Below are 13,496 nucleotides of genomic sequence, written 5' to 3' on the forward strand. Positions count from 1 at the left end.
TTAATATTTGACGTAACTTATTTCTTTCTTTTTTAAAACTTATTTACTCATTTTTCAATTTCCACAGACTATCATTTTAAGATATAATATTATGTTATTGTCACCTTAGACCTTAAAAATTTAATAAAAATGGTCATATGTTAACGCTTACATTTACCCTTTAGTTTTTAATTTTTTTTCTTCTTCTCCTTCTTAAACCACTCTTGTTTTTTAATTAGTCAGGGCATTTTTGTAATTCAGTTGAAAGTTTAATCTATCGCTCAATCTAGTAGTGTTGATTTTAATTTTTTTTTAACAATTGTGTGGTTAGTTGATAAAGTTTCAGATTTTAAATTATACTGATTAAGATTTAATTTTTGACACAAAATAAATAAAACGCTTTTTTGAGAAAAATCAACAGTTAATTTTATAATACTATTTATACATGCATGCATCCAGGAACATATATGTGCATGAAATAAACTCATATACAAGATAACAAAATTAAAAAAAAAAAAAATAGTGATACATTGGCATACTACAATAGAAAAACTTAGGAAATAATAAACAATTTCCATTGGCCTCTTGGGCTGCTCTCAAGCGGTACACGAGTAAGAGATGATAGATTGGAGCCCTAGTTGTCGTTGAACCAAAAGAAATTGCAGTGACCATCCTTCAACACTAAATATGCATCCAATATCCATGTGTAGGGGACATGGACATGGTACATTGTTTAACTGTTCAGGCATTACAATTTTTCATTACACCGCTTTATGCAGAATCGACATAGACTAAGGAATAACCAGCCTCCCAGCATAAAAAAAAGGATGTACGATGAAGTCTTGATTACCCAAACCAATGAGTAAACAATACCCTACAAGTATAGCTGTTCCTTTCCAGAATTCATCGTATAGAAAAAAGAATAACCAAAATCCTACTATTACATTTTCTATAAAACCATTAAACAGAGCACCCGTAGGGAATAACCAACGTCCTAGAATTAAAACAGTATCTCTTGACAACCGATAAGCAAAACACATGAACATCATCAAAACGAAAACCATAACTGAAAATATATTAATAACTATAGTTGCTAAATCTGTTGGCGCTAGGAAAAAGATTGATTGATAAAAGCATATAGCAAGAAATGCGAGGAGTATCTGAAGAGCAGTCCTGAAACCACGAGGAAAAGGTTTAAGGAGACCCAATGTTAGGAAAAACGTTACTATGAACACCGCAGAGGTTGGAATGTAGAAATAAAGAGAAGTAATTTCATTCATTACCGATTTCCCTGGTGCTTTTTCTTCATCTCCTAGATTGGCAGTGGAGTTTGAGGAACTGTCTCCCTGCCAAACACTACCGGGTGGGCTAAGACTGGCTGGGTAGGTTGTTGTTAAAAGCAATCCTAGAATTACTAGTAAGGCATTGCGGTCCTCAATTGATATATTATTCATATCTTGAAAAATTATAGCTGATGCCTTCGTCACATACTTGAAAATTTGTTTCTGCAATTTATAATTAAAAGTTGAAACTATTGGAATAAAGCAACCACGCAGAATTCCAATGCTTTTTTTGTCATCACGTTGTTGTGCAACATCCAGTGCCGTTTTGCGAGCCTTATTGGTAGCATGTTTGTCAGCCTTGCATTGCAATAGCAGTTTGAGCATCTGTTTAATCAAGAGTTTGATGAAATTATACAATCTGAAAGGAATCTATTTCTTTTGCCAGAAGTAAAATTAATTAGAGCATATGGGTAGAACCTCATGTCGATTATCACCGGCAGCCATGTGCAAGGCAGTGTCCCCATTCCTGTCTTTTTGATTCACCACTTCCTCACGATTGTCAGTCCTCCAAAGCATCCCGCATAGGAGTTTGAGAGCTTGTAACTCATTGTTTCTCGTCGCAATATGCAAAGCAGTTTCATTTGTAGTTGTCACATCTTGGATGCATTCGGGGCAAACCTCCAAAAATCTAGCTATGAGATCATGGTTGTGTTCTCTGGTTATTGCATAGTGCAATGGAGTCTCACCCTTCTTCCCTTTGACACGTACAAGATCTTTATTATTTTCCAAGAGAAGAAGAACGAGCTCTTTATGTCCGTTTTCCACTGCAAGATGAATGGGACTAAAGCCTTGCTGGTTTAGCTTCCTAGCAAATGTGGGTTTTAAGGTCATTATCTCCATTGCAAAATCAATGCATCCTTCAACTGCAGCTATGTGTAATGGAGTGTCAACAAACTCCATCTCATCAATACGCCTTAAAACATTAGAATCTCTTTCGATTGATGCATATAGTTCATCAACATTTCCTTCTTGAGCGGCCCTCCTCAAATTTTCATCCATATCAGAAAAGCCAAACGACAATGAAAATGATCGACAGAAGAGGAAAAGGGGGTTAGACTGCTTTATAGAGCCAAATTAAAAGGGTGAAAGAGAAGACGGAGGAAATCAGTAGCCTGGTTTCACTTAAAGTTGAGCAGCTCCCCTCCTCACGGTAAACACAAACACGAAATCATTTGAGGCTGTATAGCACCAATTGCTATATGATAACTCTACTTACATATAAAAGCTATTCCCATACTCAATTTACTCTAATTTTTTGTGAACTCAATATTTTTATTGGTCATTTCAAATATTAAATTAGCACACTTATATTACAATTTTATGTTAAATAATTATAATAATTTATTATATAATTATTTAAATAATAATAATTTTTATTCTAATAAATTTATTCAAAATACAAATTTGAAAATTAGTTAATAAAAAATTAAAAATAAATCTATTTACTAAAAAACTCAAATGAATCAAATGTACAAAAACATAATCATTTACCTTGTAAATTTTTGAATAAGTGATTAACAAAATTTTAACACGGATCCTTCGAAACATATATTTAATATATAATTATTAATTGGTTCAAAACCAAACAAAATTTAAAAATTCCAACTCATACCCCTATGTATTTACTTTATCCATTTTAGTTCAGTTACATAGTACCTTCCAAACGTAGGTGCTGTTTAGTTGGTATGTTACAGTCAACCAGAAACATTAAAAAATAAATAAAAAGCAGATTCTTGAAAACATAGTTTTGATCCATATCTTCAATTCTTTTAGGCATTAAGTTGCTGCTATTCAGACAAAGGTATTGTTCATCCGTACGGTCCATTTTCGAAAATCATTAAAATTTTTTAAAAATTTATTTTTAAAAAATTAAGTAATTTTACTTTAAAAAACTTTAAAAAAATTAAAATGCGAAGAGAAAAAGGTATGGTGCATATTGCAGCAATAAAAAAAAAAAAATTTGGTATTGGTCAGAGCAAGATGGACGTTCCGAACTGTTTGTCACTTTTCACGTAACTTTCTGCATTATTTTTCTGACTCCAGCAATCAAATCAAATTAAATGCCTGGGGCCTGCTGTCTGCCAAAGCTGGCCTCTCGTCTTCTATCTTTTCACAACAAATGTCCAAGAGCCTAGTGCGGACACCGAAATAGTTATATAATTTTATCTTATATAACTATAATTATAATTTTTATTAAAACCGTTAAAAATTATAAAAGTAATTATAATTTTATATTAAATAATTATAATAATTTATCATATAATTATTTAAATAATAATAATTTTTTAAAAATAAATTTATTAATATATAAATAAAAATTTTTAAAATTAATTAATACAAAATTGTTTTATAAGACTTTTCAAAACTTCATTTACTGTTTTTTGCTTTTGAATATAAAAAACAACGTACAACGACTTTTGTATCCGATTTTCAAAGGTGCAAGATGCATAAAAGACAGGCATTGATCATAGTAAGATGCATGTTCCGAACTACTGGTCACTCCTCACCTAACTAGCTGCATTATTTTGCTGATTACATCAATCAAATCAAATTAAATCAAATGCTTGGTCCCGCTGCCTGCCAAAGCTGATCTTTTCATAACAAATGTCCAAGAGCCTAGTGGGGAGTGAGGTGGTCGTATATAATTTTATATTATATAAATATAATTATATTTTTATTAAAGTTATTAAAAATTGTATGAATGATTATAATTTTATATTAAACAATTGCTATAATTTATCATATAATAATTTAAATAATAATAATTTTTGTTTAAATAAATTTATTCAATATATAAATAAAAATTTTAAAAATTAATTAATAAATTATTGAATTCTTTTCTTAAGGCTTGGGTTATGAGATGGTGTGATAAAAAAATAAAAAAATAAAAAATTAATTATTTAAAGTTTCTAATAAATGATTTAATCTTATCGTTTGAAAATTGTTTTTTATTTTTTAAAATAATAGAATTATTTTATTGATATAAGATATTTAATTTTTTTAATAATTCAATCATTTTATTTAATTGAATAATAAATATATAATAAGATGATTAATATCTTATTTTTAATTATTATATGTCAAATATAATCTAAATATACCTAAAATAACTGCACAAATAGATATCTATTTATATAAACATAATTATCTAAATACAGATTTAATTATATAGATCTAAATACATATTATATGTTCTCAAAACCAAGTACTCTCTCCCATCAATACGCCTCAAAACATTAGAATTTCTTTGGATTGATGCGTATAATAGATCAACATTTCCTTCTTGAGCAGCCCCTCCTCAAATTTTCATCCATATGAGAAAAGCCAAATGACAATGACAGGTCAGGACTTTATAATTTTTGTTAAAACAGTTAAAAGATTATATGAATAATTATAATTTTATGTTAAATAATTATGATTATTTATCATATAATTATTTAAATAATAATATTTTTTGTTTAAATAAATTTGTTGAGTATATAAATTAAAAATTAATTTATTGAATAAATTTGTATAATCATAATTTTTAATTTTTTGGGATTTTCTTTAAAGGGTGGATGGATTTAAAAATGGGTATAGATTAAAGTCAATGAAAGGGCGCTGTCTCCATGGGAGGTGATGCTAACAATGGGACACTGCAAAAGGACACGTCGTAACGATGTGTACAGATAACGACGCAGATTAAAAGAAACGGTGGAAAAAAAAAGGGGTTTGACCAACGACTGGACCACAATCGTCTTGTCAGTGGCACTGGAATAGCATTCATGTTTTGATGGTGTAGCTGTGGCCATTGCCTTTTATTATCTCAGCACAATGCCAGCAGCTCGACCGCACTCTTTTTTTGCTGTATACTTTCATTTTAGTCCTTCTCTTGAATCTGATTATCCTTATTACATAAATTTCAACGGTCAAACTACAAAAAGATATTGAAAAATGATAAGATTAATACATAAAACATACAAATACAATTATAATATTTTTCGATAATTATTTATTTATTTATTAATATTTTGTGTATTATTTTATTTATATTTATGTTTAATATTTAATATATGCATATTAAAAGTTAGAGTAATTTGAGTATGGGACATTTATTTAAATGATGATAATGAAAAAAATAATAATAGAATTATTAAATAAAATGTTAAACTAAAATTTTTGCATAATAATTATTTTATTATAAAATTGAACAAATTTTAAGAAAAAGCAAGATTAATGAAAATAATAAATAAAATAATATGATACAAATATTTCAATAATAAAATTTCAAACAATTGCAAATGTATGATTGATAAATAAATTTTTTAAATTATATCAAAATTACGATAAATTTAGAAAAAAAATTTAATAATATTTATTTTAAATTAAAATGAAATAATAAAAATTAGATAATCAAATAATTTAATCTCTAACAATTTTAAGATCTTTTTTAAGGATAAAATCAATGATAAAGTCTAGACAAATTACAAATATGTAATTTTCTAAAAGAGATTATTTCTAAATTATTTCAAAATAAAGAATAATTTATAAAATTTAAAATTAAAACCAAATCTTCTTGATTAAAAGTGAAGTATCTATAGGATGGATCTCAAAACTGTATAAATGCTCTGATCAACTGTTCATCAATCACTACCGAAATGAGGGATGCAATCTGCCCGTACTTCTTGCAAAAGCTTTCTTTTCTTTCTTCATTTAACTGATCCCAGATGGTGGCTAAGTCTTCTAAATCATTCTGTGTGAGATCTAAATGTATTTTTTTGGGTAATTCAAACATATAACTGGTAGTCAAACAATTTTTATTCTTTTGTTGAGCTTCTTTTGACAAACACATACTTCATTATACAGCTCACATGGCATACTGACTGAGGATGAGCAAATCTGTAGTTTTATGGGATCCATGAAAAACTTATTGGGAGAAATATGTCATAGAGTAAATATCTCGATGCAAAACTGTATGATATGATTAATGCAAAGAAAAAGAAAATGAAACAAAATTGAGTTAGTGTGAGGATGTGATTTAAGAAAAAAATATTTTTTGTTTTTAAGTGTTTTTTTTTGTGTTTTGAGATTTTTTGTTTTGTTTTGTTTTGTTTTGTATTATACACAACTTTTATTCTTAGGTATTTCTTACAAGAAGGTGAATGAGACTCTACATAAGGTTGGTTTCCAAGGTTTATTATATGCTGAGTTTTGATTGACAGTGTCTAAAGGTTCTCAAATTATTCCTCACTGTCGTCCATGTTGCACTAGTAAGGCACCCCCATCCTCACCATTACAGGCTACGAACGGAAAATGTTCAATTTGAGTGAAAATATTTCACTTGTCATTGCAGAGATTATCACCTCACGAGGGCATACGTACTTTACTTCCTCTTATAAAGGACAGAGCCCGGGTATAGAGCTCATGCATGAGATGCATCGTGTCATTGTGTGCAAATATATCCTAATTTATTGAAAGTAATATATACAAAAAAAATAAAACATAAAAAGCATAGTAAAAGAAATGTGTGTGAATTTTTTGCCTTTTATTTTTGATTTTTTTTTTTACCTTTTTTATTGAAAATGAAAAATAAAAATCTAAGAAATTGATTAAGATTGTTTAAATCAAAATTTAATGATAATAAGTAGTTAATTTTGGCCTGACTCTCGAAAATAAAAGGTAATCCCCAATGAAGTCGCCAAGCTGTCGTAACGATTTTGGAGCCGCTCGACGAATTTGAAAACGAAAATAAAAGAACAAAAAATGGAGTCTCCACCGATCTTTTTTGGCTATGTGCAATTGATCACCTATTAAAATTTATCCTTCTAATAAGATTTTAAAATTAATTAAAATTTATTAAAAAGATAATTTTACGGTCTGTAAAACAGTCTGGGTTCGGGAGTCGATTATGCGCGGGAAAGAATTAGCACCCCCACAATATTCGTTTAAAAATAGTATCACTTAACTATGTGTTATCCTTTGATTTTGATTAAAAATAGTCTCATTCTCGGTGTTTGAAAAAATAATTTTCTTAATTTTTTGTGGAAATTGGTTTGTTTAGTTTTATTTTAAAAAATTTATTATTCAAATTTTATTCGAAAAAAATAAATTAAAATTTTTTTTATTAAAATAATTCTTAAAATACTCCAGTACGTTGGTAATATTAGAATAACTCTTTCTCACCTAGAGATTTCTTAGGTATTGCTTTTCGAAATACCTAAGAATCTTATCCTCGGATGTCTAAATTTACTTTTCGTAAAAATTATATCATGCATGCAATGCAAATAATAACATGATGCACATGTTTTATTTTTTTATTTTTAGAAATTTTATTAAATTTTATTATTATTCTTATTTAAAAGAAATGAAGAACAGATAAATTTTTATTGTATTGAAGATTTTTTATAAATATTTCAATACACTGGTAATATTTAAGAAAAAATCTTCTCACCTAGGGATTTCTTAAAGCATCTCTACTCGGAATACTTTTAGAATCCCATCATCGGAGAAAATTTCTTTTTTTCTCATTTTTTATTACCTATTTTTAATTTATTAGTTAATTTTATTATTATTATTTTATAAGAAAAAATTTTTTTATTGTATTGAAAATTTTTTTATAAATACTCCAATACACTGGTAATATTTTAAAAAATTTTTTCACTTAGAGATTTTATAGGTATTACTACTCGGAGTACCTTTGAATCTCATCGTCGGACAAAAATTTCTTTTTTTCTTATTTTTTATTATTTTATAAGATTTATTCTAAAATTAATATAATTATCAAAAACTTTTATTATATTTTTTTATTAATTATTATTATAAAATAACAAAAATTTATTCTGTTAAATTTAAACATTTTAACATGTATAAATATTAAGAATAATAATTAAAATAACAAAAATAATATTAAAAAAATTAAAAATTTTTTTTTTTACCTGAACCGAACTGATCAACAATCCGGTCAACGTGCAGTTCGGTCCGACAATTCGGTTGGGTTCAACGGTTCGATTTGACGGTTTGGTCGCATTCAACGGTTCGGTTGCGGTTTGGACTAAGTTAAGTGGTTCGGTTCTGGTTTAGTCAGACCGATCATAGGTTGATGGAGAAGCGGTTGCGGGTCGCGGGTCGCGTGCACGGACCTAAGGTCTAATCGGGGGTTGACGCACTGATCCTGGGTGCTTAAAACGATGTCGTTTTGGGCCTTTATTAAAACGATCTCGTTTTGGTTTTGACAGTTTATATAAAATGTGTTAAATTTTTTTCGGTCATTCTCCCCTTTTATTAAAAAAAAAGCCTTTTTTTTCTCTTTTTTTTTTAGGCCGATTAGGGCTAGTGGCAGTCCGCCATGACAGCCTCCGTGATCCTGTCGGCGGTGAACTTCGACTACCGTCGTCGGTATCAAAAAAATTCCAAAAAACACCTATAAACTCTTTTCGACCTTCTGAACATAGATCCGACCTTCTTTTCACCAAAAAGAATCTTCAATTCCTTAAATATGCTCTTGAAGTTTCGGTGAAACGTTTTTTTTTTAGTATTCTGGCTTTTTTATTTTTTGTTGAAACTAATTTTGTTTGTTTTCTTTGTGCATAAAGCTTCTCGATGCTAGGTTCCTCCATACGGGGAGGACTGTGTTGAATTTTTTTTTGCAGAAAGCTCTCTTTTTTTTTTTGCAGCTTCTTTCCTCGTTCCTTGTGTTCGACCAGAAGTTTTATTTATAGAGCTGCGGCAATGTCTTGTACTTGAAGGAGTGGCATAGGGCATGGCATAGGGTGCAAGCACAAGCCCCATGCCTCTTTATTTTTTCTATATTATCTGGTGGTAGGGTAGGATGGCTAGGAGCCTAGGCGAGGGTAGTGAATAGGATATGGGTGAGGGATGGGAGGTAGGGTATGATGGTAGTGGTACCGAGGAAGGCACCATTGCCATCCTACATTTTTTTCTGTTTTGTTTGTTTTTTTTTTTTTGGTATCTTGTATTTTGGTATTTTTTGTATTTTGTATCTTGAATCTAATTATTCTTATTACATAAATTTCAAAGGTCAAACTACAAAAAGATATTGAAAAATGATAAGATTAATACATAAAACATACAAATACAATTATAATATTCTTAGATAATTATTTATTTATTTATTTATTAATATTTTGTGTTTTATTTTATTTATATTTATGTTTAATATTTAATATATGCATATTAAAAGTTAGAGTAAGTTGAGTATGGGACGTTTATTTAAATGATGAAAATGAAAAAAATAATAATAGAATTATTAAATAAAATGTTAAACTAAAATTTTTGCATAATAATTATTTTATTATAAAATTGAACAAATTTTAAGAAAAAGCAAGATTAATGAAAATAATAAATAAAATAATATGATACAAATATTTCAATAATAAAATTTCAAACAATTGCAAATGTACGACTGATAAATAAATTTTTTAAATTATACCCAAATTACGATAAATTTAGAAAAAAATTTAATAATATTTATTTTAAATTAAAATGAAATAATAAAAATTAGATAATCAGATAATTTATACTCTGACAATTTTATGGTCTTTTTTAAGGATAAAATCAATGATAAAGTCTAGACAAATTACAAATGTGTAATCTTCTAATAGAGATTATTTCTAAATTATTTCAAAATAAAGAATAATTTATAAAATTTAAAATTAAAACCAAATTTTCAAATCATGAAATTCTAAATATTATGAATGAGTGATCTTTAGGAAAAAAATTTAGGGAATAAGAAACTTCTAAATTTTGTCAGAATGATAAAAATTTTATATATTTTTGTAAAAAAGAATTAATTAAATTTTAAAAGAAATTTTTTAAAATGATATCACAAAAATTTTTGTCAATCTAACAATAAAGAATTTTCAAGGAAATAAATGGATTCCTAAAATGCTTTTGAGACGAAAATTTTTTTTAAAAGTTTTACCAAAATGATAAAAAAATCTTATGTAATTTTTTAATATTTGACTAATTAAATTTAGTTTAGAATAAAACTCGAACATATTGGGTGCCCTCACATCACCCATTCAAAGAATGATATCAATTAAAGATGTAATGTCTTTTTAATTTTGATAGTATGATCCTTTCAATATTTAAATTAATTCTTTAAAATTTATTATGAAAAATTTTTATTTTTAGTTTTTATAAAATTTATTATTTAAACATTTTTTTTAAATTTCTAACACTTTGACAAAATTTATAGAAAATATTCTCATTAAAAAAATGCTGAAAAAATTATCCATTCACCAAATTCCAAAAATTTCATTCGGAGATTTTTTTTTTATTCACAAACATGCATGATTTTAAAATATTATAAATAATTTATGATGATTATTATTATAATAATTATTTATCATTACGTGATTATCTAAATAAAATTTTCATTTGTAAAATTGATTTTAGGGTTGTGTCAACTATTTCGTGAAATTTAAAAAAAAATAAAATTTCCTTGAAAATAATTAAAGAAAATAAGATTACTCTAATTTTCTTTAAAAATTTCCTTTGAGAGATTTATTTAAATAAACACTTTTATATTTCATTTTTTTTGAGTTATTTAAATAAATCTTTGTTTAGAAAAATAATTTTTATACTATCCTAACTCTTGAATGAAATCCAAAAATATTTTTACTTACAATAATTAAAGAAATTTAAACTATTTCAATTTTCTTTAAAATTACATTACCAAAAATTTATTCAAATAATTCATTATTTTTAATTCATTTATTATTTGTAAAATCTTTATTCTTAACAAATATAATGTTTTGAATTATTCCCATATTTAGGTGACATTCAAGAAATATTTCACTTGTATTTATTAAGAACGAATGACATTTTTTTATTTTTCAAAGAATTTAGGAAAAATTAAAATTTCAAAAATTTCCTTAATTTATTTTTATAAATATCTTTAAAAAATTATTTTTCACACCAAATTTTCCTATATATTTTGATACAACTATTTTATTTTCTATATCAAAGTTCACTAAAAAAGAAAATAAAAAAACCCCAAAAACAGAAATAAAAATAATAAATATATATTAGAAAATTGAGTAAAAAATCAAAAATATGAAAAAATATAATAAAAATAGTAAAATGGCCCTTGCTTAATACAATCAACGGTTCTACAGTCCAGTTCAAGCCGCTTCAATTGTTTTGGCGTGATTCAACACGGTTTGAAGCGGTTCACCGGTGATTGAAAAGCGTTTCAAACGGTTCAAAAGCGATTTAGTTGGATCGGTTTCCAGTAGTTAAGGCATCAAATTGGACGCGCGAATCCTGAGCCGACTCCGGTTCTACGCACGGGTCTAACCATTTTTCTTTCAAGCATAAAAGACAAAATCTTTTTCTCTCACTTTCCAAACCACGAGGTAAAGGTTTAGGGAGGCCCACTATTAGGAAAAACGTTACTGTGAGACAGCAGAGGTTGGAATGTAGAAATAAAGAAAATTATATTGAGGACATTTTGCCCGGGTACTTTTCTCGTGAAACTTGAGGAACCGTCCCCCTGCCAAACACCCCCAGGCGGACTACGACACGCTTGGTAGGTTGCTATTAAAAAGCAGTCCTAGAATTGCTAATGAGGTATTGCGATCCTTAATTGATATATTGTTCATATCTTGAAAAATTATTGTCGATGCCTTTGTCACATCCCTGAAAATTTGTTTCTGCAATTTATATATGAGGGTTAAAACTCTTGGAATCCAACATCCATGCAGAATTCTAATGCTTTCTCTTTTATTAAGTTGTTGTGCAACATCCAATGCCATTAAACCAGCTTAATTGGTCTCATATTTGTCGGCGCTGCATTTCAATAGTAGTTTGAGCATCTGTTTGAGTAAGATGAGATTATACAATCTGAAAAGAATCTATTTCTTTTGGTAAAAGTAAAATTAAATAGAGCAGATGAGTAGAACCTCATGTTGATTATCGCACGCAGCTATGTGCAAGGCAGTGTCCCCATTCTGTCATTCTAATTAACTTCCTCTCGATTGTCAGTCCTCCTCAGCATCCCACATAGGAGTTTGAGAGCTTTTAATTCATTGTTTCTCGTTGCAATATGCAAAGCAGTCTCGTTTGTAGTTGTCACACCTCGGATGCATTCAGGACAGAGCTCCAAAAATCTGGCTACGAGATCAAGGTTGTGTTCTCTGGTTATTGCATGGTGCAATGGAGTCTCACCCTTCTTCCCTTTGACACGAACAAAATCTTTATCATTTTCCAAGAGAAGCAGCCCCAGCTCTTTCTGTCCCTTTCCCACTGCCATATGAATGGGACTAAAGCCTTGTTGGTTTAGCTTCCTAGCAAATGTAGGCTTTAAAGTTATTATCTCTATTGCAAAATCAATGCAACCTTCAGCTACAGCTGTATGTCTAATGGAGTGTCAACAAACTCTATCTCATCAATACGCCTCAAAACATTAGAATCTCTTTGGATTGATGCATATAATTGTGGACATAAATTTGTCCAAAAACAAAAAAAATACAAAGTACGTATAAAATATGAAATATAATAAAAAGATACAAAATACAAAAAAATACAAAATAAAAAAAATACAAAAAAAAAGTAGAGCAGAACAAAAAATCAAGGATGGCAGTGGTGCCATCCCCGGCACCACTGCCACCACCCGTGCCACCAGACCCACTAGACCCTACACTGCCACCACCCCTGCCATCACCCCTGCCACTAGACCCACCAGACCCTACACTGCCACCACCCATGATCGCCAGACCCTACCCTCCACCCCTCAAATTAATTCTCCCATTGACAAACTACCATACATAGCCAAAACTAATAAAAGAGGCATGGGGCTCGTGCTTACACCCGTGCCGAGCCCCATGCCCTTCCCCCCAGACAGACGAAGCTCTATAAATAGAGCTCCTGGCAAAGCAAAAAAAGAAAAAAAAAGAGAGAAAGAAAAGAGATGCTACAAAAAAAAAAAACACAAAAAATATACACAATCCTCCCTGTAGGGAGGAACCCAGCGCCGAGCTTCCTGCACGAAAAAGAAAAAAAACAGTTAGTTTAAAAAAAAAGGAGTCAGAATATAAAAATTTTTTTTTTACCGAAGCTTCGCCAGCAGATCTAGAAATTTTGAGACTCCTTTTGGTGAAAAAGAGATCAGATCTGCGCTCAAGGGGTCGAGAACAGTTTGTGAGAGAATTTTAGGATTTTTCGAACATCGAA

General features: G+C 28.8%; 2 protein-coding genes across 3 annotated transcripts; both read right to left on the reverse strand.

Moving 5' to 3' along the window:
* Nucleotides 1-449: 449 nt before the first annotated feature.
* Nucleotides 450-2,590, reverse strand: LOC111296727 (ankyrin repeat-containing protein BDA1-like). Of its 2 annotated transcripts, XM_022891164.2 has the most exons (3): nt 1,740-2,512; nt 1,263-1,646; nt 450-1,152 (listed from the first exon to the last, which is right to left on the reverse strand). In XM_022891164.2, exons 1-3 carry the CDS (start codon nt 2,319-2,321, stop codon nt 1,057-1,059), a joined length of 1,062 nt encoding a protein of 353 aa, XP_022746899.1. In that variant the 5' UTR covers nt 2,322-2,512; the 3' UTR covers nt 450-1,056. The 2 variants fall into 2 exon arrangements, with proteins under 2 accessions (XP_022746899.1, XP_089597753.1); XM_089741627.1 differs by having other exon boundaries at nt 450-1,646; nt 1,740-2,590.
* Nucleotides 2,591-12,282: 9,692 nt separating this feature from the next.
* Nucleotides 12,283-13,030, reverse strand: LOC149515751 (putative E3 ubiquitin-protein ligase XBOS36). The gene is made up of 2 exons (XM_089741788.1): nt 12,925-13,030; nt 12,283-12,674 (listed from the first exon to the last, which is right to left on the reverse strand). The coding sequence occupies exons 1-2, from the start codon at nt 13,028-13,030 to the stop codon at nt 12,283-12,285; spliced, it is 498 nt and encodes a 165-aa protein (XP_089597914.1).
* Nucleotides 13,031-13,496: the final 466 nt, after the last annotated feature.

This window comes from Durio zibethinus, chromosome 12 (genome assembly GCF_047325235.1).
Source record: "Durio zibethinus cultivar Kanyao isolate XHJ-2024 chromosome 12, ASM4732523v1, whole genome shotgun sequence".
NCBI classification, from domain to species: domain Eukaryota; kingdom Viridiplantae; phylum Streptophyta; class Magnoliopsida; order Malvales; family Malvaceae; genus Durio; species Durio zibethinus.